This window comes from Saimiri boliviensis, chromosome 9 (genome assembly GCF_048565385.1).
Source record: "Saimiri boliviensis isolate mSaiBol1 chromosome 9, mSaiBol1.pri, whole genome shotgun sequence".
In the NCBI taxonomy this organism is placed as follows: domain Eukaryota; kingdom Metazoa; phylum Chordata; class Mammalia; order Primates; family Cebidae; genus Saimiri; species Saimiri boliviensis.
The window spans coordinates 121,716,011-121,739,790 of record NC_133457.1 but is presented as its reverse complement, the minus strand read 5'-3'; the positions used below and the strand labels follow the sequence as shown (position 1 = coordinate 121,739,790).

Sequence of the window (23,780 nt, the reverse complement as noted above, 5' to 3'; positions counted from 1 at the left end):
AGGCTTTTATTTTATTAAAGACATTCACGACAACCCTGTCTTGACTAATGGAACTCAGCACTCTGCGTTCATTTTTCTTTTCATCTCGTTGAAAGCTGCGCTCATTTGTCCCAAATCATAGTCATCCTTTAGACAACAAATTTTTCAAAAAAAGGGGGGTATATGGAGATAATTATTTATGTAAAAATTCAAGTTTTCATTCTAAAAATCAAGCCTAGGGGTAGTATTTGAGTGATAACCAATATAATATACTCCCTTGACTCCTCCCATAATTTTCAACTACTTAGTGATAATAACGCAGGGTCAAAGTTCTCAGTATTTTGCCTGCAGCATCTGAAGGAAACATGCATAAAATTCTAATAAATAAAAGATAGTGTTATAATGTTTAAGAGTTCAGCTTTTTAATAAGCATCAATTCAAACTAATTATTTTAATATTTCCACACTTGGATGAAAAGCTCCCAGGTAATTACGAAGATAACCGTGATCTTCATAATTACTTATAACCCCTCACAGTAAGAAAACATCACTGCTTTACAAATATAAGCATATGGTCAAAACTATACATTTTTTCCCCTAAGGAGTTAACTATGAAGAAAAGGGAGTGAATAGGTGAATAAAAGAAAGTTAACTTCTAGTCGACATTCTTCTCCCGGGAACAAGATATCAGAAGTAAATGGTACTATCTATGAAGATTTAAGTTTGACTCAAGTTTAGTAAGTTTAATGCCATTTTTGATAAGCAAGCTACTTTAAAAACTAAATAAAGATAAATCTATTCAGGATGGGTCTAAACCACTATCATGAAGAATCTTCAGCACATGGCTGAGATTTGTTGTGCCATAAAACACAGTCTGCTCTATGTGATCATGAAATGTTAAGAAAATCAGTGCTATGCTAAAGCTAAAGAATTAACATTGTACTTAGCATCTGAAAGATAATTACTGCAGTGAATGAACTATATCCACAGGGTTTGAGATTTTTTAACTTCCTAAACAATCTTAAATTACACATCAACTTGAAGAGCTGAACTCAAGATTCTAAGCCAGCTTTTCCTATACAAAAAACAAACAACAAACAAACAAAAACAGCATCCTAAAACTACCATTTAGAGTGTCCAAGTTTCTATTTTCTCTCAAAAGTGGTACTCAACTACACTGATTCACTGGTACCCTCCCACGGGATACCCCTACTCATTAATGGCAGGACTATCTTTTTTTTTTTGAGACAGAGTTTCGCTCTTGTTACCCAGGCTGGAGTGCAATGGCGCAATCTCGGCTCACCGCAACCTCCGCCTCCTGGGTTCAGGCAATTCTCCTGCCTCAACCTCCTGAGTAGCTGGGATTACAGGCACGCGCCACCATGCCCAGCTAAGTTTTTGTATTTTTAGTAGAGACGGGGTTTCACCATGTAGACCAGGATGGTCTCGATCTCTTGACCTCGTGATCCACCCGCCTTGGCCTCCCAAAGTGCTGGGATTACAGGCTTGAGCCACCGCGCCCGGCTTAATGGCAGGACTATCTTAAGACTTCTTGAAGGCCACTGGTTCGGTCAAGGAATAAAGCAAAAGTAAATGCATCCACAGTAGGTTTAAACCTCAACTTGGTGAGGATGGATGTTCAACAGACCATTTTCATGTGACAGTATCATTGGTAGGGGAATTGGCTAGGACATAAAGAAAGACCTAGAGTCTTGAACAATGACCAAAAAATATTTAAGACATACTATTTACCACAGAGGGACTCTCATGGAAAGGGAAGGAGAAGAGAAAGAAAAAGAGATATATATCAAATGCCCTTGAAAGTAACTCATTTGGAAAGCTCTCTTTGAGCTGGACAACAAGTGGGATCTCAGAATGAGATGGCAAGTAAAGAATTAGGCCCTGGGCCAGGCGCGGTGGCTCAAGCCTGTAATCCCAGCACTTTGGGAGGCCAAGGCGGGTGGATCACGAGGTCAAGAGATCGAGACCATCCTGGTCAGCATGGTGAAACCCTGTCTCTACTAAAGGTGCAAAAAAAAAAAAATTAGCTGGGCATGGCGGTGTGTGCCTGTAATCCCAGCTACTCGGGAGGCTGAGGCAGGAGAATTGCCTGAACCCAGGAGGCACTCCGTCTCAAAAAAAAAAAAAAAAAAAAAGAATTAGGCCCTGGAAGAACTGAGATCAACAGAAAGAGTGACAATTTTAAAAAACTCCTATGACTTAGTGAAAAAAACAAAAAGAAATACAAAAGAAAACACATACTTAGGCTGAGTGCACTGGCTCATGCCTATAATCCCAGTACTTTGGGAGGCTGAGGCGGAAGGATTGCTTGAGGCCAGGAATTCAAGACCAGCATGGGCAACATGGCAAGACTTCATCTCTACAAAAAAATCTAAAAATTAGCCAGGAATGGTGGCACTTGTAGTCCTAGCTACTTGGGAGGCTGAAGCAGGAAGATCACTTGAGCCCAGAAGTTTGAGGCCACAGTGAGCCATGATGGCACCACTGCCCTCCAGCCTGGATGACAGGGCAAGACCCTGCCAAAAACAAAACATTTACTCTCTCAGAAAGATACCCCTAGTCTGAAAGAGTGTAACGTTCACTACCCAGAACTATTTCATGAAAATCAACCTTAAGTCTAGGTAAATCCTCCTGTGTGTATGCTTCTTTCAGGAAGCCACCAGACTTTCTCCTTTTGATAATTATGATGCAGCATAGTACGTCCTATAAAACTGCATAAGGTCATATAAATTTGCGTTCTCTTTTTCTTCTGTAACATCCTTAAATTTAACATACCACACAAAATTCCCAAGATTAAAGATTCTGACAATATATAATCCCATGAGATCATCTTAGGCTGCATTTAAAAGATAATTTTTTCCTTTGAATGGGCATTTTAGTTATGACCTTCTTAAGTTAACTCAGAGGTTCATCTAGGTGAACCACCAGAAATCAGCGTCATCACCTTGAGTAAGCTGGAAGAAACCAGTTAAATGTGGCAGTTCTCATCCTGAAATGAACTATCTCTAAGTTAGGGTATTGAGTTTCTATTGATTGTATTGTCTTAGCACTCAGCTTAAACAGAACACCTCATGACGGCATTTACGAACACTCACAGATGTCTCTTCTAACATTATGAGCCAGTAGCCTTCAACAACTTGGTACCACTTCTCTTGGACCACTTTCCCGGCCAAAATATCCAGTGACTCTGGCCAACCCAGGGCCAGAGCAATCATTCTTCTCTGCAACACCTTTCAGGTAAAGAAGTAACGAAACCACTTCTTTAAGTGGTTAAGTGGTTGTCTAAATACAACTACCAATCTCTGTATAGTACTATGCACTTACAAAGCCACTAACAGCCATGTTATTTATTTTAAACACTTTCTACATGAGGAAAGGTGGACATAAGCACTATCCCCACTGGCCTAAGGTCACACATTGTTCAGTAAAATAACAAAATCTTGAATTTTCTCCAAATGAGTGCCTCTTTCCATAACATCATATTAGACAACAGAGTTTGTACTGGGATTTGGGGTTTCTGGGAGTTAATGCAAGGAAGAACTCCTCAAGAAGAATCAACATAATTGTAACTTGGACACTGGCGGCATCTATGCATAAAGGGACTGAGAAGATCTGACTCTTGTCTACTTACCAGCCTTGTCTCCGATCTTAACAGGCAACCACAAAAAATGTTCTTTGTTGCTGTCATTCAGAACTACTAGTGGTGGCCAGGCGTGATGGCTCACGCCTGTAATCCCAGCACTTTGGGAGGCCAAGGAGGGCGGATCACTTGAGGTCCGGAGTTCGAGACCAGCCTGGCCAACAGGGTGAAACCCAGTCTCTACTAAAAATACAGTTTAGCCAGGTGTGGTGGCACAGGCCTGTATGTAATCCCAGTTACTCAAGAGCTGAGGCAGGAGAATCACTTGAACCTGGGAGGCAGAAGTTGCAGTGAGATGGTGCCTCTGCACTCCAGCTTGGGTGAGTGAGACCTGTATCTCAAAAAAAAAAAAAAAAAAAAAAAAGAACTACCAGTGGCATCCCAAAGGAGCCCAGTCAAGTGTTTGTGCCTCTGTGCATGCAATTTCCTCTGCCTGAAACGTTCCCCAACCCTTTCCTTCTTTGAGCCTTTTTCTACTTCACCTTTTTAACTGAACTCAAATGACACCTCTTTCAGAAGCTGACCTCAATGCTCCCAGAGCACTCTGGATTACCCTATATCACTGACCTGTCCTGGCTGTCACTCTCATCTGCCCCTATTCCCTAAAGTACTGGGAGGAGGTTGAGGGGAAAATGGGAGAGTACAACTGATATGACTTGGCTTCTCCCAGTATCTGACACACAGATCAGGTATTCACTAAATGTTTCTGGACTAACTGAATGAACACGCCAATTCACCGGAGAAGCCAGAACTTCAGACAACTCAAGTGGAAACCATGGCTTACCACATTCACTTTAGCTACCTGGACTTGCTGTCCAGTCTGGCTTCTCCAGAAAGCCAGGAAGAACATCATGAAAGCTCAAGCACTATCCGGGAATTATGATCCAGGTTTTTGCGGGGTTTGTTTTTTTCATTTTAGTTGGAAAACTTTTGGTTCTCTGTAAATTCAGAGTTATTTCACATTGCTAACATGGAAGGCAAAGTGACAGCCACGGTTCTGGAGTATTTCCCAGAGATCAGATAGCATAACAGTTAAGAGCGTGAACTCTGACATCTGGGTTCAAATGTACCATTTGCCAACTGGCTAACTTTCGGTAAGTTACCCTACACTACTTCCCAACGGGACATATAAACTGGAGAGTCTCTGGCCATTCATTCATTCATAACTACCAACTGAGCATCTACTGTGAGCCAGGTGCCAGCGATATAGTGGTAACCTTGCCTTCTTATCTAAAATACGCTTTCATGGAGTCAGACTTTTCCGTTTCCTACACAGCATTTGGCACTATCTGCAATGATCTTATGTGCTGGTTTTTCTGCCCTCGTCGGAAGGTAACTTCTACTAGAGTAGAGGCCCTGTGTGTCTTGTTCATCCATCACCTACCTCCCCAGTACCTTCCACATTACTACACACAAAAAAGAAGGAACGAGCAAGTCAGACAAAAACATTTTGCCTCGTGGTCCTGGTGAAGGTAGGAAAAAAAACAAAAACAACATAGAAAACGTAAGGCACAAATGACAAAGGTAACAGCGTCTGGGAGAAACCAGGGCCATGGCTTCCCACCAACGTAGGTGTTGCTCCAGGCAGCTCTGCCAAGAAAAAAGATCCCAGCACCCTGGCAGCCTCCCTCAGCAGCACCCAGGAGACAGCATGAGGGAGGCAGTGAAAGTAAAGCGGGTTCGATCCCATCGGAAGTCCTTAGGAGGTTCCTTTGTTGGCTCAACAGGTATTTACTGGGCATCTAATGTGTGCTAGGTATAGAGTAGCGAACTGACAAGAGCCTGTCCTCATGGAGTTTCCTTTCTAGTGTTGAAACAGTGATTCTGGGCATGAAAAGTGCCGCGCTGACCACGAAACTGGGTGATGGAACGGGGAACGACAGCAGGTGTGCACGGTGGACTGGCTGGTCACCAGAGGCCTCTCTGAGCAGGTGACATCTCAGCTAAGCCCTGAGGTCAACACTGTCACAGAGAAGGGGAAGAACCTTCCAGGCAGCGGCGGAGGCTCACACTACAGAAGACCACAAACTCGTCAGTAAGTTACAAGGCAAAGTGACAAGTGCCTCGAAGGCAGGTCCCGAGAGGCTGAGCGTCGGGGAGGCGGCGCAAGCCCCGGCTCTGGCACCAGCCCTCTCGGCCGTCTCGGGTCGCGGCAGCTCCAGGCAGACCTGGGGCGCGCCGCGAGCGCCAAGGCCCGGCTGGGCCCCGCCGCCTCCCGCGACAGCGCCGTCAGGGTGGGGACGAGGGCCGACGTCACCCGCCGCGCCCGACTCAGTCCCTTCAGCACTGGGGCGGCGGCCGCGGGCCAAAAGGTGGCGGCCTCCGGGGCTTACCTCGGAATTTGAGCTCGTGCTGCGGCTCGAGGCTCAGGACCTGCTCCACCTTCGCCATGTTCCTCAGCGGCGGAGCACCTTTGGCGGGGAGACCCCTGAGAGGTCACCGGGGAGGGAAGCGTTAATGCTGCGCCCGCTTTCAGTTTTACAAAAAGGCGAGGGCCCGTCGGGGCACGGGAGGGGTCGTCGGCGGGGTGCGCGCGCGGAGCGGGGGGGTCAGTCTACGCGGTGCAGGCGCAGGGGCGGAGGGCGAGGGCGAGGCCGCGGTGCCCGGCGAGCTGACGGCACGCACGCACGCACGCACGCAGAGACGTACACACGCACGCACGCAGCAGGCTGGCCCGCTCGAGGGGCGGGAAGCTGCGCCATGCGCAGCCGGCTCCAGGGGCGGGGACGAAAGCTGCGCGCGTGGAGCACCTCCCGGGACAGTACGCAGGCGCAGCAGAAGCCACAGGGGCGGGACTGCGGAGCAGCAAGGGGCGGGGCTTCGCCCCGCTCAGGAGGCGGGGTCTGCAGTCCAGCTATGATGATAGCCTAGCCGAAGACTATTAAGAGACCAATGGGGTCCAGCCTCGTGTTAAGTGCTTTATTCAATAATAGCAATTAGTAAGAATAAACTTCCACTTTTCTCTTTCTTATGTAGTGCCAGGCACTGTTAGAGACTTAGAATGATAGTGAAAGTACTTAGTATAAACATGATGTTTATAAGTGAGTGATATGTGCTAGGTACTGTGACATCTTGTAAATAACAATTATTTAATAATTATATTAATAATTAACCAATTACTGCCTTTTTAATGTTGTGCCACTCTGCTGAATGCTTTCAATAACAACAGTAACTACAATAAATACAAGCTACTCTACATGAAATGTTTACTATGCAACTGGCACTGTGCTGAATTCTTTACTAATAAATTCGATTTGTTTATGCAACAAATATTTAGAAATACAATGATCAGAGAAGCTAACCTGATTCCAACCCTCTTACAATAGCCTAGTGAAGAGACATCTGTTGAATACGTAACCACACAAGTAAGTTAAATAATTAAAAATTGCTGGGCCGGGCGTGGTGGCTCACGCCTGTAATCCCAGCACTTTGGGAGGCCGAGGCGGGTGGATCACGAGGTCAAGAAATCGAGACCATCCTGGTCAACATGGTGAAACCCCGTCTCTACTAAAAATACAAAAATTAGCTGGGCATGGTGGCGCGTGCCTGTAATCCCAGCTACTCAGGAGGCTGAGGCAGGAAAATTGCCTGAACCCAGGAGGTGGAGGTTGCGGTGAGCCGAGATTGCGCCATTGCACTCCAGCCTGGGTAACAAGAGCGAAACTCCGTCTCAAAAAAAAAAAAAAAAAAAAAAAAAAAAAAAAAAAAATTGCTGGGAAATCCAGATCTGCTTGACCTAAAAGTGGACGCTCTACATCAGGATTACCATTTAAATTGTATTTCCTTATATTATGTATGCTGTGGAAGTAAAACAGGTGTTCTTAATAGTCTCCTATACATACCTATAGAGGTGAAACAAACATGACAAATTGCTAACAATGGCTGACTCTACATCACAGGCATATGGTTTTCTTGTACTATTCCTCCCACTTTTCTGTATACTTGAAATGTGTCATGACAAAAAGATTTCTTAAAAGAACAATCTTAGTATTTTACATGGAGCATTTAGTCCATTTACATTTATTATATTTACTAATATATCTGGAATTATTTCTACCATCTTATTTTGTTATTTCTATTTGTCCTGCCTATTTTTTTTTCTTTCCTTTCTTGCTTCTCTGGGGCTTGTTTTTATTCTCGTCCTGATTTTCTTCACCTGTGTACTGTATTTCTAATGTTTTAGAAATACTTAAATATTTTGAAGAAATGGTTACTTCAAAATCTTGGACATGCGTCCTTATCTTGTGAAACTCCAATATCTTTAAATATTTTTAAAAATGTCTTTACCCTGTTTCCTTAAAATATAAGAACTTTGGAGTACTTTAATCATGCATCCCCTAAATCATATGCCTTAATGTAGTGTATGTTGTTTAATCTTTTCCATCGTAACCCAAGGAGACATTACTAAATTGCTTTATACAGTCAACATCAGTTTAGATTCTGCCATACAATTACCATTTTTATTCATCTTTTCTTCTTGCATCTCAGCTTTCACAAATAAGATCATTCTCCTTTTGCCTGAAGTAAATCCTTTAAATTTTACTTTTTGAAGTTTTGTTGGTGCAAACCCTCTCAGTTTCTGTTCATCTGCAAGTTCATTCATTTTTGCCTTTGTTCTTTTTATTTTGGGTTTTTTTTGTTTGTTTGTTTGTTTTTTAAGAAATGAGGTCTTGCTCTGTTGCCCAGGCTGGAGTGCAGTGGCATGATCATGCCTCACTGCAGCCTCCATCTCCCAGGCTGAAGCAGTCCTCCCACCTCAGACTCCCGTGTAGCTGGGACTACAGGCATGCACCACCACACCTGGCTAATCTTTTTATCTTCTGTAAAGATCTCACCATGTTGCCCAGGCTGGTCTCCAACTCCTGGGCTCAAGTGATGCCCCTGCCTCAGCCTCCAAAGTGCTAGGATTACAGGCATGAGCCACTGCACCTGGCCTTGCCCTTGTTCTTGAAGGATGTTTTGGCTCGCTTGCTGGAATGAAAGCTGTCCTCTGTCAGCACAGTGACAATGCTATCCACTGTTTGCCTGCTCCCCCTCATTGTTCCACAGGAATCCAGTGACGATCTTACATCGTTCCTTCATGGATTGTTGATCTTTTTTCCCTCTCTTCTCACGTTCTGCAGTTTTACCATGCTGTATTTTTCTTTGTTTTTTTTCTGAGATGGCATCTTGTTCTGTCACCCAGTCTGGAGTGCTGTGGCACCATGTCAACTCACTGCAACGTCTGCCTCCCATGTTCAAGCGATTCTCCTGCCTCAGCCTCCCAAGTAGCTGGAATTACAGGCACACACCACCATGCCCGGCTAATTTTTGTGTTTTTGGTAGAGACAGAGTTTCGCCATGTTGGCCAAGTTCATCTCAAACTCCTGATCTCAGGTGATCCACCCGCCTCAGCCTCCCAAAGTGCTGGGATTACAGGCGTGAGTCACCACACCTAGCTCATGCTGTATCTTTTTATTTATCCTGCCTTGAATTCTTTGGGCTTTCTGAATTTGATGATTTGTGTCTTTCATTATTCTTGAAAACTCTCAGACAATACCGTTTTTTCAATTTAATTTTGCTTTTTTGTTGTGGTAAGATACACATAATGTAAAATTTACTATCTACCGTTTTTAAGTATATCGGTATTAAGAACATTCCTACTGTTGTTCAGCCATCACCATCATCCATCTCTAGGACTCCTTTCATTTTGCAAAACTAGAACTCTGTGCCTCTTAAACCGTAATTCCCCGTGCTCCCTCTCTGAAGCCCCTGGCTACCAACATTCTGTGTTCTGCCTCTATGAATTTGACTAGTCTAGGTACTTCGTGTAAATAGAATCATACAATATTTGTCCTTTTGTGACTGGCTTATTTCACCTAGCATAAAGTCCCCAGGGTTCATCCATATTGTATCATATGTGACAATATATCTTTTAAATGTTGTCCCAGATGGGTACAGTGGTTCAAGCCTGTAGTCCCAGCTCTTTGGGAGGCCAAGGCGGGCAGATCGCTTGAATCCGGGGATTCAAGACCAGCTTGGGCAACATGGGTGGGAAAGATGGGGTGAAACCCCATCTCTACAAAAAATGCAAAAAAAAAAAAAAAAAAAAAAAAAATATATATATATATATATATATATATATATATATATATATACACACACATGGTGGTGCATGCCTGTAGTCCCAGTTACTCAGGAGGCTGAGGTGGGAGGATGACCAGCCCGGGAGGTCAAGGCTGCAGTCAACCATGATTATACCACTGCACTCCATCCTGGGGTGACAGAGTAAGATCTTTTCCCAAAAAAAAGGAAAAGAAAAAAAGGATAAATGTTATCTCAACCTCATTCTCTCACCCTTGACATCTTGTAGTGTGATCAGTAGTTATTCAACTAATATTTTTCAGGCTATAGGTTGTTTTCTAACAGTGGCTTATAAAATCAGTGTAGTAGATGGTTACCAGTGTAGAGAAAGAAAGAGAACAGAATATATTGGAGTGTATTGTGTTACGTCATGAAACTTTTGTTTTAGTTGTAGTATTTAACACACACATATTTGTGGAGTGAGTCACGAGTAAAATACACTTATTACTGTGGATTGTGAAAGAGAGAAGTCTCATACCCTTCTTCATGTCTCTTAACCTCTCTGTCACATCTTTTTTTTTTTTTTTTTTTTTTTTTGAGACGGAGTTTCGCTCCTGTTACCCAGGCTGGAGTGCAATAGCGCGATCTCGGCTCACCACAACCTCTGCCTCCTGGGTTCAGGCAATTCTCCTGCCTCAACCTCCTGAGTAGCTGGGATTACAGGCACGTGCCACCACGCCCAGCTGATTTTTTGTATTTTTAGTAGAGACGGGGTTTCACCATGTTGACCAGGATGGTCTCGATCTCTTGACCTCGTGATCCACCCGCCTCGGCCTCCCAAAGTGCTGGGATTACAGACTTTAGCCACCGCACCCGGCCTCTCTGTCACATCTTAATTTGTCATCTTTATGTTCCACGTTCTGGATATTTCTTTTATTTTTTTATTTTTTATTTTTATTTATTTATTTATTTATTTGAGACAGAATTTTGCTCTTGTTGCCCAGGCTGGAGTGCAATGGCGCGATCTCGGCTCACCGCAACCTCCGCCTCCTGGGTTCAGGCAATTCTCCTGCCTCAGCCTCCTGAGTAGCTGGGATTACAGGCACGCGCCACCATGCCCAGCTAATATTTTTGTATTTTTAGTGGAGACGGGGTTTCACCATGTTGACCAGGATGGTCTCGATCTCTTGACCTCGTGATCCACCCACCTCAGCCTCCCAAAGTGCTGGGATTACAGGCTTGAGCCACCGCGCCCGGCCTTATTTTTTTATTTTTAATTTTTTTTAAATGGGATTTCACTGTGTTGGTCAGGCTGGTCTTGAACTCCCGACCTCAGGTGATCTGCCTGCCTTGGCCTCCAAAGTGCTTGGATTACAGGCGTAAGCCACCACACCTGGCCCATTCTGGATATTTCTTCAGAAATTTCTACCAGTCACTAATTATCTCTTAGGATGCTGACAAACCTTTTTCAGGAATTTATCATTTTGTGTATTAAATCTGTAAGTTCTGTTTTGTTCTTTTACATATCCAAGTAGTTATACTTACAGGTTGTGTTTTTTTCCTTTTTTTTTCTTTGAGACAGGGTCTCCCTTTGTCACCCAGGCTGGAGTGCAGTGGTGTAATACTGGCTCACTGCAGCCTCTATCTCCTGAGCTCAAGCCATCCTCCCACCTCAGCCTCCCAAGTAGCTGAGACTACAGGCATGCACCACCGCACCCGGCTAATGTTTGCAGCTTTTTAGAGATGGGGTTTCACTATATTGCCCAGGCTGGTCTTGAGCTCCTGAATTTATACAATCCACTCGCCTCGGCCTCCCAAAGTACTGAGACTAAAGGCATAAGTCATTGCTCCTGGCCACATTTATAGGTTTTTAACACTGGTTCCAAGCTCCTCTGCCTTCCCCAAGGGAATAATGCTATGGGAGCTTTAAAGTTGGTTTCTTCTGCCAGGTCACTTTGGTAAGGGGAAGCCCATGTTCCTAAACCCATACAGAGCCGCCACACCTATCACTGTGGCCACTGTGTAAATAAGCTCACTGAGCAAGCAATAGCACAGCTATGGGAAAGGCTGACTGTCATCTGCAGAGTGTGCCATCTTGTCCACTCGATTAGTAGCCGTGCTGCTGCAGTAGACGGCCTTGGGTGGGCATTCACACGCGACACCATTGTCTTCACACCCATCTGGAAGAGGTATCCACCACCTCCTCCCAGACCTCCTCACCAGACATCCACATCTGCTATCTCCGTCCCTGATCATCCACTGCCCAGGGACCTGTACACCTCTGTGCTCTTGGTCATTTCTCAGCCACGCAAAGTATACAGCCAAACACACTGCTTGGGGTTCTGCTAAATGCATGAATTCTGTTTATGTTGTAATCCTGCAGCCCACCCGATTAAAGCTTGAGTATAATTTTCAGCAAGGTCAAAAAATCTACAACTAGTTTGAGCACATGGTGGCTCACGCCTGTAATCCCAGCACTTTGGGAGGCTGAGGCCGGTGTATCACTTGAGGTTGGGAGTTCAAGACCAGCCTGATCAATATGGAGAAAACCTGCCTCTACTCAAAATACAAAATTAGCTGGGCGTGGTGGCACATACCTTTAATCCCAGCTACTTGGGAGGCAGAGGTTGCAGAGAGACAAGATCGTGCCATTGCACTCTAGCCTGGGCAACAAGAGCGAAACTTGGTCTCAAAAAAAAAAAAAAAAAGAAAAGAAATCTACAAGTAAAAGAAATAAAGGATTATTTTAGGGTTCTGTAGAATATCTCTGGTTCTCTGTGAGTTAAGCTGAGAATTTAGAGATCAGAGCACGTCCCTTTACTTTCCATAATAGCTCCAGTGAACTCAGAAACAGCTATCTCACCCCACGGTCCGGAAGTCATCACTACCATGTAAGTGTGGCAGTCCCGTGGCTCTTCATACCCTTACTTCAGTAGGAACATTGTCACAATCATATGGTATTAGTAGTGATGTCAGTATGAACATTGATTACTTGTAATCACTGGTGTATGGTAAACTGGCTCTCTCAGGAGGAAATAATATCTATCGTTTTTGAAGATTCCTTTTATTTCCTTTTCTTTGGTTTTTTTTGTTTGTTTATTTGGTTGGTTGGTTTTATTTTTTTGAGACAGGGTCACAGAGTGCAGTGATACAATCGTAGCTCACTCTAACCTTGAACTCTCTAGCCTCCCAACGTGCTGAGATTACAGCTGTGAGCCACCATGCCTACCCAGGTTTTGCAGACTTCTATGATATAAACACTCCACCATGACTGATTTTAGGCTGCCAATGGTTTGTCACTGAACACAGAGTTGAAAAGAGGCAAGTATGACTGGCTCTCACTAGCTGGCATTCAGCATCCCTATACTTGTATTCCATATTTCCTTGGCACTGCAGTTAAGCATGAGGATGTGGCCAGTCCAATCCCCAAATCTCTTCTTCAAGGGTCTGTTTCCTGGGACCACTCTTAGTACCAAGTTCTGTGTCCGTCAGGGTCCAGCCAGGAAAGCAGAAATTATGCCAGCGGTTTTAACAAAGATAATTTAGTATAAGGAAATGGTTAAATAGGTAATGGAGAACCATCAAAGCCAAAGGAGGAAGATACTGAGGTATCGCAGGGTAGTTACTGCAGGAAACAACTAGATTCCTCGGGTTGAGGGAACATAGGGAAGATGCTGAGCTTATGGGACCCAAGAAACTTAGGGGGAGGGCTTCATGGAGGTGGCCACAGACTCCTGAGGAGGGAGCACTGGCTGGCCAGGGTTGGGGCCTTTGAGGGGACACACTGAGGCTGCTTCTGGGACTGTCAAAACAACGTGGAGACTGGAACAGCTACTGCCTTCAGGTGAAAGGTCACTGCTGAAGCCACACTGTCAGGAACAAGAGCAGGACAGGAAAGACTGGCCCCTTCTCCTGTCTTCTGATTCCAGGTCTTCCTTGAGTGCCACGCCCAGTGGAGCCAGAGAGAAAACCCGCTGACTGAGGAGAAATGACGTGTCCAGAGAGTCGGCCCCAGTAGGTCAGAGCAGGCTGTAGAGGGTTAATTTGGAGCTGAGGGACAGCAGCTTCACAGCTACCAGTCCCTCTTTCATTTCTGTAAACATAGGAAACACACTGATTTTTTTTTTTTTTTTTTAAGATTCAAGTCAAAATTGTTTATTGTCATTCACATGTTTAATAGAAAAAGAAATGCAGCAAATGGCTCAGGGCTATATTAAAAACAATTCAGGTTTGTGCAGGTTGGTCTGTTTACATCTGGGAGCAGAACTGTCCCCACATCAGGCATAGCAGCTGCTCTTCTCCAATGCCCCTTTGCAGACACAGCCCTGGGCACAGTTGGCACAGCCCACGGGGCAGCAGGAACAGCAGCTCTTCTTGCATGAGGTCCATCGCACTCTTTGCAGCTGCAGGAGCTGGCGCACAAGCAGGAGTCACCAGTGACGCAGGAGCAGTTGGGGTCTGTTTCGAGCCACAGTGAGGCTGGAGATCCCACACGAGAAACTATGAGACTATGAGGCATGTGGAAGGCATGGTGACATAGTGTTTTTTTTTTTTTTTTTTTAGACGGAGTTTCACTCTTGTTACCCAGGCTGTAGTGCAATGGCGCGATCTCGGCTCACCGCAACCTCCACCTCCTGGGTTCAGGCAATTTTCCTGCCTCAGGCTCCTGAGTAGCTGGGATTACAGGCACGCGCCACCATGCCCAGCTAATGTTTTGTATTTTTTTTAGTAGAGACGGGGTTTCACCATGTTGACCGGGATGGTCTCGATCTCTTGACCTCATGATCCGCCCGCCTCGGCCTCCCAAAGTGCTGGGATTACAGGTGTGAGCCACCACGCCCGGCTAACACACTGATTTTTATAGTCTGTTCGGTGCCTGACGTGTGCGGTTCTGATTGTATTGTTTCCACTGGCTTTGGCTCAGCGTGGCCCGTTTCCTTATTTGTTTTATAAACTTTGGCCTTATCTGTGAGAATTCTTGGAGGCCGAGCATTTCGGTCACCTCCAAAACTTAGTGGCCCAAACATCAACAACCATTTAATTATTCTCACTCACACTCGGGGGAGTTGACTGGGCTCTGCTGGGTGATTCTCACTCAGAGCCTCTCATGTGGCTGTCGTAAAACAGCAGCTGGGCCTGTGCAGGAAGTTTAGGGCCAGCTACAAAGTTAAAGGGCGTAGTTCCTAAATCACTGCCCCTCTGAAACCGACTGCAAGTTTGTTGGTGTCTTCCAACCACCCTGCAGTTTGATAATTCACTGGAAAAACCCTCAGAACTCACTGGAAGCTGGTGTACTCCCTGTTACAGTTTATTACGGGGAATGTATACGGATCAAATCAGCCAAGAGAAGAAGAGCACAGGGCAGAGGCCTTCAAATGTGGCGCTTCTGTCATCCTCCCCGGGGGAGTCAGGATGTAATACAGTTTGGCTCTGTGTCTCCACCCAAATCTCACCTTGAATTGTAATAATCCCCACGTGTCGTGGGAGGGACCCAGTGGGAGGTAATTGAATCCTGGGGGTGGGTTTTTCCCCATGCTGGTCACATGGTAGTGAGTTAAGTCTCACGAGATCTGATGGTTTTATAAGGGGATGTTCCCCTGCACAGGCTCCCTTGCCTGTTGCCGTGTAAGACATGCCTTTGTTCTTCCTCATCTTCTGCCGTGACTGGGAGACCTCCCTAGCTATCTGGGACTGTGAGGCCTCCCCAGCCATGTAGAACTGTGAGTCTATTAAACCTCTTTGATTTATAAATTACCCAGTCCCAGGCATGTCTTTATTAACAGCATGAGAACAAACTAATACAGTATGTGTGACTCTTAGTGTCAGTGTGTAACAAAGTGCATGCAGCATTACCGTAGAGGCTTGCCTGAGCTTCAGTGTCCACCGTTTTTACTGAAGCACTATTATGTAGGTATGATTGATTGATTATTCACATGACTGATTTCAGTCTCCAGGTCAACTGATACCCCATGATCCCAAGCCCCCCCGCCAAGCCACACTGTTAGTCTTTGGTAGCCCCTTGCTGTCTGGTCAGTCCCCACCCCAAATCACATTGTTATGATTATCTGGCATGACACAGGCCATCAGATGAACACTCCTATCACTCAAAACATTCTGAGGACCCAGAGGTTACTTCCCAAACACCAGGACAAAGGCCAGATCTGTCTGGGTAAGGCCAAATTCTTCATTATCCAGGCTGGAATCACCGAAAGGTTTGCATGCTCACAGGTCTGGTGCCTGGTTGGAAGGGTTCAGCCAGTGCGAACACCTAAGACTCCGTGGTCATTTCTCTATGACTTACATGTTTTGTCCCTGTGCTGTCTCTCCAGATCAAGGCTTCAAGTAGCAGGACTTTTTATACAGCAGCTCAGGGCTTGCAAGCTAGTGTCAGAGAGAGGGAGGGAGAGAGAGAAAGAGAAAGAGTCCCAGATGGAGACTGTATCACCTTTTCTAACCTAGCCTCAGAAGTCATGTGGGGTTACTTGCTCACTGCATCTTACCCTTTGAGGCAGTCAAGAGACCTGTCCAGGTTGAAAGGGTGGGGATGGAAACTCTGCCTCCTGGTGGGGTATGCCAAATTTCTAGGAGAACACATTGTGTAGGAAATATTGTTGCAACCACCTGCAGAATATACAGTCAGGCACACCTGGGCTGAAGGTGGCTCCTCCAGAAAGAATTTGCCTTCGCCTTGTCTTATTCCAGGCAGAAGTGGTGGGTGAGCACTGACCAGGGTCGCTTTCAGGTCTTAGTTTAAGATTTTTAGACTGGCTGGGTGCAGTGGCTCACGCCTGTATTCCTAGCACTTTGGAAGGCTGAGGCAGGCGGATCACGAGGTCAAGAGTTCGAGACTAGCCCGACCAACATGGTGAAACCCTGTCTCTACTAAAAATACAAAAAATTAGCCAGGCGTGGTTGCACACGCCTGTGATCCCAGCTACTCTGGTGGCTGAGACAGGAGAATTGCTTGAACCCAGGAGACGGAGGTTGCAGTGAGTCAAGATCGTGCACTACACTGTAGCCTGGGCGACAAACTGAGATTTTGTCTCAATAAAAAAAAAAAAAAAGATTTTAGACCACGCAGGTAGTATGAATTTGGGCTGTAAACCTTTAGGAAGGTGACCCAGTGCTCATGATTCTTAGAAGAATTGGCCTTTTCTCCTCGCTGAGTGCCTCCACCTGACATTTTTCCTTTGGGGCTAGGGCAGTGTTTTGGGCTCATTGTACACTGAAGGATCCTGCTAGACTTCCCAACTTAGGTGGGCCCTGAGCTTTGTCTCTTGTCCTATAAAACCAAGGGTACTGAGAAATGAAAGCGCTTGCCCACAGGCTTCCACAGTTCGCCAGTACAAAAACCAGCTTCAGGTCTCAGCTTATCCCCAAGGGCTTAATCTTCCCTTCACTGATTGATTGGCTTCAGAACACTCGTTATGCTGGCTCATCAATGCATTTAAAATGTTTTATCCAGCATGTGAGTTGTTTGGATAGGAAGGGTCACTCAGCATGTCTAATCCTCCATATTGCTGGAAACAGAAGTCGCCAGAGTAGTTTTCGTGTTAAAAATACTTCATTGCATCCAGGCCTCAGATGTTAGTTTCTCATACCATTTCCCCAGAAATGGAAACCAGGACTTTTTGGAAATATGGATGATTCTTGTCCTGAGTGGGGAATATTTGAGGTGAACTTGGAATATCCTGAATGGGTAGAAAGTAAGGAAGTGCTCAAAAACTAAAACAACGGTAACATGTCCAAGGGACACCAGCTGGAAGAGCTCCCAATTGCCAAAGCCGTGACAATTTGAACCAAACTAAATAACATAGTATTGGGTTGTAACTCAAAGTAGAAAATAGTCTGGGTACAGTGGCTCATACCTGTAATCCCAACACTTTAAGAGGTCAAGGCAGGAGGATCGCTTGAGCCCAGAAGTTCGAAACCAGCCTGGGCAATATAACAAGACTTTGTCTCAGCCGGGCACAGTGGCTCACACCTGTAATCCCAGCACTGTGAGAGGCCGAGACAGGCAGATCACCTGAGATCAGAAGTTCCAGACCAGCCTGGCCAACATGGCAAAAAATTAGCCAGGCATGGTGGCACACACCTCCAGGTTGTTGTATTCTCAACCTGGGCAGACCTTTTTGTATTCTACAAAAAATTAGCCAGGCATGGTGGTGGACGCCTGTAATCCCAGCTGCTTGGGAGATGGAGGTAGGAGAATCGCTTGAACCCGGAAGGCAGAGGTTGCAGTGAGCTGAGATCATGCCACTGTACTCCAGCCTGGGAGACAGAGTGAGACTCCATAACAAAACAAAAAAAAAAAAAAAAAGAAAGAAAAAATGACTACTGACCCCAAGAAAATAATTTTTTAAAAAAGAGAGAGACTTTGTCTCTACAAAAATAAATAAATCAAAGTAGAAAATAAATATCCTTGAGTTTATAATGGCATAAATAAATGACTGAATAATAAATAGGGTAAAAGAGTTGTAAATAATTGATGTCAGATATATATATCTCCTCCCTCTAGGGCATGGAACATAACTTCCACCTCTTAATTGAGGGCTATACTTAGTGGCTTTCTTCCAAAGAGCACAGGATGAAAGAGCAGGGAAAGGTAACTTTAATAGTGGAGCCCCTGGGAAGCCATTGGTGAGCCATATGATCCAGGTCAGCATGATCATTGATAAGTCCTGCTGATAGTAGGTTTTCTTGATATAATGTGATGAGACATGCGTTTCACCTTTGCGGTCTTCACCCCCAAAGCCCACCACCCCTGTCTAATCATAAGAAAAACATCAGAAAACCTTAAGCTGAAGGACATTCTAGAAAACACCTGGCTAGTACCTCTAGAGGGCAAGGTCATAAAAAGCAAGGAAAGTGTCAGCAGTTGTCACAGCTCAGAGGAGCCCAAGGTGACATGGCAAGTAAATGTAAGGTGGTCTCCAGGAACAAAGAAAGGACGTTAGAGGAAAAGCAAGGAAATCTGCACGAAATACGGAGTTAACAATAACATATTCATCATATTAACAATGGTTCATTAGTCGTGACAAATTACCACACTAACGTATGTTAAGAATAGGGGAAATTGGGTGTTGTGTATATGGAAACGCTTTTTTATTATCTTTGCCACTTTTCTGTAACTCCAAAAGTATTCTAAATAAAGAAAAAAAAAACCCGCTATTCTAAAATTAAAACTTGTTTAAAATTTTAAAGATTGAGTTTCCAACGTCCTATGTTGGTGTTCTCTGTAGGGCAAGCTGTGATTGTTGCTGTCTGGCACTCGGACCCTTTGATCAACCAGAACACACAATGCTCAACTGTGCTAAGGAAATGAGTGATGTCGTTGTCACCCTCTTCACCCCATTTCCTCCTCTGGAAACACTGACGCCTCTGGCTGTCCAAGTCCCTGATCCTTCATGGCCTCACTCACTTACTCATCACTCTCTTTTTCTCTTTAATGCATTCATTCCTTTAGGTTTTTAATAAAATTTGCAATCAGATTTTAATGGAAGTTATCTATTTATCTATTTATTTATTTATCTTTGAGACAGAGTCTCGTTCTGTCACCAGGCTGGAGTGCAGTGGTGCGATCTGGGCTCACTGCAACCTCCGCCTCCTGGGTTCAAGCTATTCTCCTGTCTCAGCCTCTCAATTAGATGGGACTACAGGCACGCGCCACCACGCCCAGCTAATTTTTGTATCTTTAGTAGAGACATGGTTTCACCATGTTGGCCCAGGCTGGTCTCAAACTCCTGACCTTGTGATCCTCCCGCCTTGGCCTCCCAAAGTTCTGGGATTACAGGCATGAGCCACCGCACCTGGCTGGAATCTATTTATTTACTTATAGCATTTATTTATTTAATTTGTTGTTTATTTTTTGCATTTCCTCCGCATCAAGTGTGTGAGCCTCCAGCATTGGATGCATTTAGACTCACTGTCTAGCGGGGGAATGTTGAAGAAAAATAAAATAATCACAATCTGTGATAAACATGAAAATAGATGAGAAGAAAGCTATGAAGAGACCATTAGCTTTACTCTGGGGACTGAGAAAACTTCAAACCTCAGAGGATATTACAGAACAGTTTTGGAGAAAAAAAATCATAAGAAGGATCTTGCCAGACAGAAAAAAAGGAAGGTTCTCTCAGCCGAAGAGCAACAGCTGCAAGGGTCTTGGCTTCGGTGGGCTGGGTGGGCTTCCAAGGGGAAAGGCAAGAGGGAGGAACAGTCACGCACATTGGCTGAGCTCCGGTTCGCCTGTTCTGGGTCCAGCACCTTATTAGCAGGCGTTTGAGTTTCCTGTGGTTGCTGTAACAAATGATCACAAACAAAGTGACTGAAAACAACACATATTTGTTCTCTTACAGTTCTGGAGGACAGATATCCAAAATGGGGTCCCATAAAGCTAAAATTAGGGTGATGGTAGGGCTGTGTCCTGTCTGGAGGCTCTAGGAAAAACCCATTCCTTGCCTTTTCCAGCTTCTCGAGGTTATGCACAGTCCTTGGCTCATGGCCACCTCCCCCGTCTTCAAATCCAGCAGTGTAGCATCTTTGGTGGGGGTTTTTTGTTTTGTGTTTTCTTTTTTTGAGACAGAGTCTTGCTCTGTAGTCCAGGCTGGAATGCAATTGCTCGATCACAGCTCACGGCAACGTCAGTTGCTCCCAGGCTCAAACAATCCTCCCACCTCAGCCTCCCCATACTACGGGTGTGTGTCAACCCACCTGGCTTTTATTATTATTATTATTATTATTATTATTATTATTATTTTGTAGAGAATGCACTAATAATAACAATTGCAGCTGCCATTGGTCAGGTGCCCATGCCAGGCACTGTTCTAAGAGCTGCATGTGTATTCCTTGTATATTCTCACAACAAAGAGAGTAATATTAGGATGTTCTTTGGTGTACAAATGAGAACACTAAAGCATGAGGTTTGCGAACTTGACCCAGAGCCATGAGAAGCTGGAGATGGAGGACCTGGATGAAATAGACCACGGGGCAGATGAGGGGACGTTGCTCAGAAGTGGGGGCCATGGTGAGAGAGTCAGGGGCATGGGCTTATTTGTTAATTCTTTTACTGTCTGCCTCCCCACTAGAGAGCCCGTTCCGTGGGTAATCCATCTCTGCTGAATACTCTACCTCCAGCACCTGGCAAGGGCTCCAAGCATAACAAAGAATCAATAAATGCAAAAGTGCTTGACCAAATGAAGAAAGGAATGAGTGAATGAATGAATGAAGATTCAGGGTCACCGAGGGTTGAAGTTTCAGGACAAGCTGGCACACAGGATTTGTTAAAAACCTACTCAGAGGCGGGGCACAGTGGCTCACACCTGTAATCCCAGCACTTTGGGAGGCTGAGGCAGGTGGATCACCTGAGGTCAGGAGTTCAAGACCAATCTGGCCAACATAGTGAAACCCTGTTTCTACTAAAAATACAAAAATTAGACTGGCCGGACATGGTGGCTCATACTTGTAATCCCAGTATTTTGGGAGCCCGAGCCAGGTAGATCACTTGAGTTCAGGAGTTTAAGACCAGCCTGGCCAACACGACAAAACTCCATCTCTACTAAAAATACAAAAAAAAATTTAGCTGGGCAAGGCAGCATATGCCTGTATCCCAGTTACTCGGGAGGCTGAGGCAGGAGAACCGCTTGAATCCGGGAGGCGAAGATTTCAGTGAGCTGAGATTGTGCCATTGCACTCCAGCCTGGATGACAGAGCAAGACTCTGTCTAAAAAGCAAAAACAAACAAACAAACAAACAAACAAACAAACCCACTGAGAGACCAGGTGGCTCATGCCTGTAATCCCCAAATTTTGGGAGGCCAAGGTGGGAGAATTGCTTGAGCCCAAGGGTTCAGGAGCAGCCTCGACAACACAGAGAGATCCCATCTCTTAAAAAAAAAAATACAAAAGTCAGCTGGGCATGGTGGCATGCACCTTTGGTCCCAGCTACTCAAGAGGATTGCTTGAGCCAGGGAGGTCGAGGCTGCAGTGAGCTGTGATTGTGCCACCGCACTCCAGCCTGGGCAACAGAGCAAGACTCTGTCTCAAAAACAAAAACAAACAAACCAACAAAAATCCCCACTCAGACCCAGTAGCTCAGAACTAGCCTGGATGGGGGATGGGGTAGTCATAGAACCAGGCACCCCCATATCTTTGCAAAAAGGCATGCAATCATATGGCTAACCCTTGCCCACAGTGAGGAAGACTCCTCCAGACTCAGGCAGGATGATGTGTCGCCTCAGCTGAGGGTCTCAGTGAACTAGGTGGCTGTCAGACAGGATGGATGGAGGAAGGTCTACATTTTCTCTGCCTGTCCCCAAGAAGCAACTCTCTTCCAAGGCCCTGAACACCTTGGTTCTTCATTCCTGACTGTGAGCAACCAGGGAATGGATTCTTGGTCCCAATCTCTGTGCCCGACATATAAAAGGTGCTCAATAAGTGTTTGATGAATGAGTGAAATAATGTAATTGAGAATTGGAGGGGGCACGATTGGGGGAGAGTTTCTTCTCCTTAGGACTTGTCCCCATTCACCCAGAAGGCCACATTTGCATACAAATAATTGATATTCTAATTACAAATCATTTGTATTGATTTATTAAGCAGATCCCCAAAGCGTCTCTAGAAGATAATTAGATTCCTCGCTCCTCAGGGGTAAGAGCTGCATATTTACCTTGTTTCACCCCACCCCCCGCAGTGTGAGGTGGAAGAACTGTTTGATAAATGCTCGATGAGGCAGTGAGTGAGGTGGTCTTAATTGTGGGGAGAGTTTAGAGCATCCCCACAGATCATTCCCAGTGTGTTGAGGCAGTTGGATGGGGGCAGGGGATGCATTTTGTTTGTGTGTGTGTCAAATTTGCAAATCTCTCTTTCCTCCAAGCCCTGGTGATTTTCCACTGCACGGCCTTCATTCATCGAGGAGACATTTGTGGAGGGGCACATGGGCAGAACGCCGAGGACCCAGAGACAAAAGACATGCAGACCCCCGTCTCCCCCCTGTCTAGCTAGAAGACAGAGCAAGACAGAACGTCGGGTGACCCTGCCAAGGACTGGCTGGGGACGAGGGCCTTAGACTTCTCCCTGCGCTTTCTGTCTGCCTATCCCCAGGCCATGCCAAAGAAATGACGATAATACAGATACATTAAAAAAAGATTATGCAATCCGTGAGTGAAAGCGTCATTAGAAAACTTTGTTATTTTCATTGATCTGATTAGAAACTGTGCTTACTCTGCAAACGCAGAGTCACCACTTCCCCTGTCCTCCTGACTAGTCAGCCACCCCAGGGTGTCTGAGAAGAGAAACTGCAGCAGCCTCTGCTTGTCACCATCAGAAAGGAAATTCAGCATCCCTGAAAGCCGGAGCAAGGGAGGGGAGAGAGAGGGATGGGGGAGAGGGGCGGGAGGGAGAGACAGAGATGAAGCAAATGGGGAGAGGGAAGGAGAGAGAGACAGAGAGGGAGGGAGGGAAAGAGGGACGGGAGAGAGAGGGAGGGACAGCTGGGGGAGAGGGAGATATACACACGGAGATAAATATACATGGGGAGGGACGAGAGAAGAGGGAAGAGGGAGGAAGAGAGAGAGGGAAGAGAAAGAGAAAGAGAGGGAGGAAGAGGGAAGAGTAAGGGGGGAGGAGAGAGAGACGGAGGAAGGGAGGGAGATGGAGGAGCAGAGAAGCAGGGAAGAGAGAGGGAGGAGAGAGAGGGCGGGTGAGAGAAATGGGGGAGAGAGGGAGAGAGAGAGGGAGGAAGGAAGGGAGAGAGAGGGAGGGAGGGAAGGAGAAGGAGGGAGGGAGGGAGGGAGGGAGAGAGACAGTCAGAGAGAGCGGTGTGAGGTGGTGATGCAGGGAAGACCACGCTGGGCATTTTAAGTTTTGGTTTCTCCATTTGCATTTTTCTGCTCCCCACTCCCAGGAATGCTTAGAGCCATAGATTCTCAAGTGACGGTCACAACTGTGCTTCTGCATCTGGGGGAAAACCCCAAACAAGAGGGATTACAATAGGTAAAGGCCATGCAGCGCGCTCCTGAAATCCCAATGGTGGCAGCAGGCCGCGTTCTGCGCTGAGAAGGGAAGTTGTCTTTGCTCTGAGCC

The 23,780-nt window shown here is 45.6% G+C and overlaps 1 protein-coding gene and 1 pseudogene across 2 annotated transcripts in view; both read right to left on the bottom strand.

Annotated features, from left to right (window-relative positions):
* The window catches only part of VAPB (VAMP associated protein B and C), a 54,729-nt gene extending 48,438 nt beyond the window's left edge, over nt 1–6,291 (bottom strand). Inside the window, exon 1 of one of the 2 annotated variants that reach the window (XM_010343148.3) lies at nt 5,973–6,291. In XM_010343148.3, the coding sequence (XP_010341450.1) occupies nt 5,973–6,030 (58 nt within the window). In that variant the 5' untranslated portion in view covers nt 6,031–6,291. The remainder of the gene's footprint in view (nt 1–5,972) is intronic. The other variant, XM_003932627.4, reaches the window with a different exon arrangement.
* Nucleotides 6,292–13,933: 7,642 nt separating this feature from the next.
* LOC120367867 (metallothionein-I, hippocampal-like) lies at nt 13,934–14,221 on the bottom strand (annotated as a pseudogene).
* Nucleotides 14,222–23,780: the final 9,559 nt, after the last annotated feature.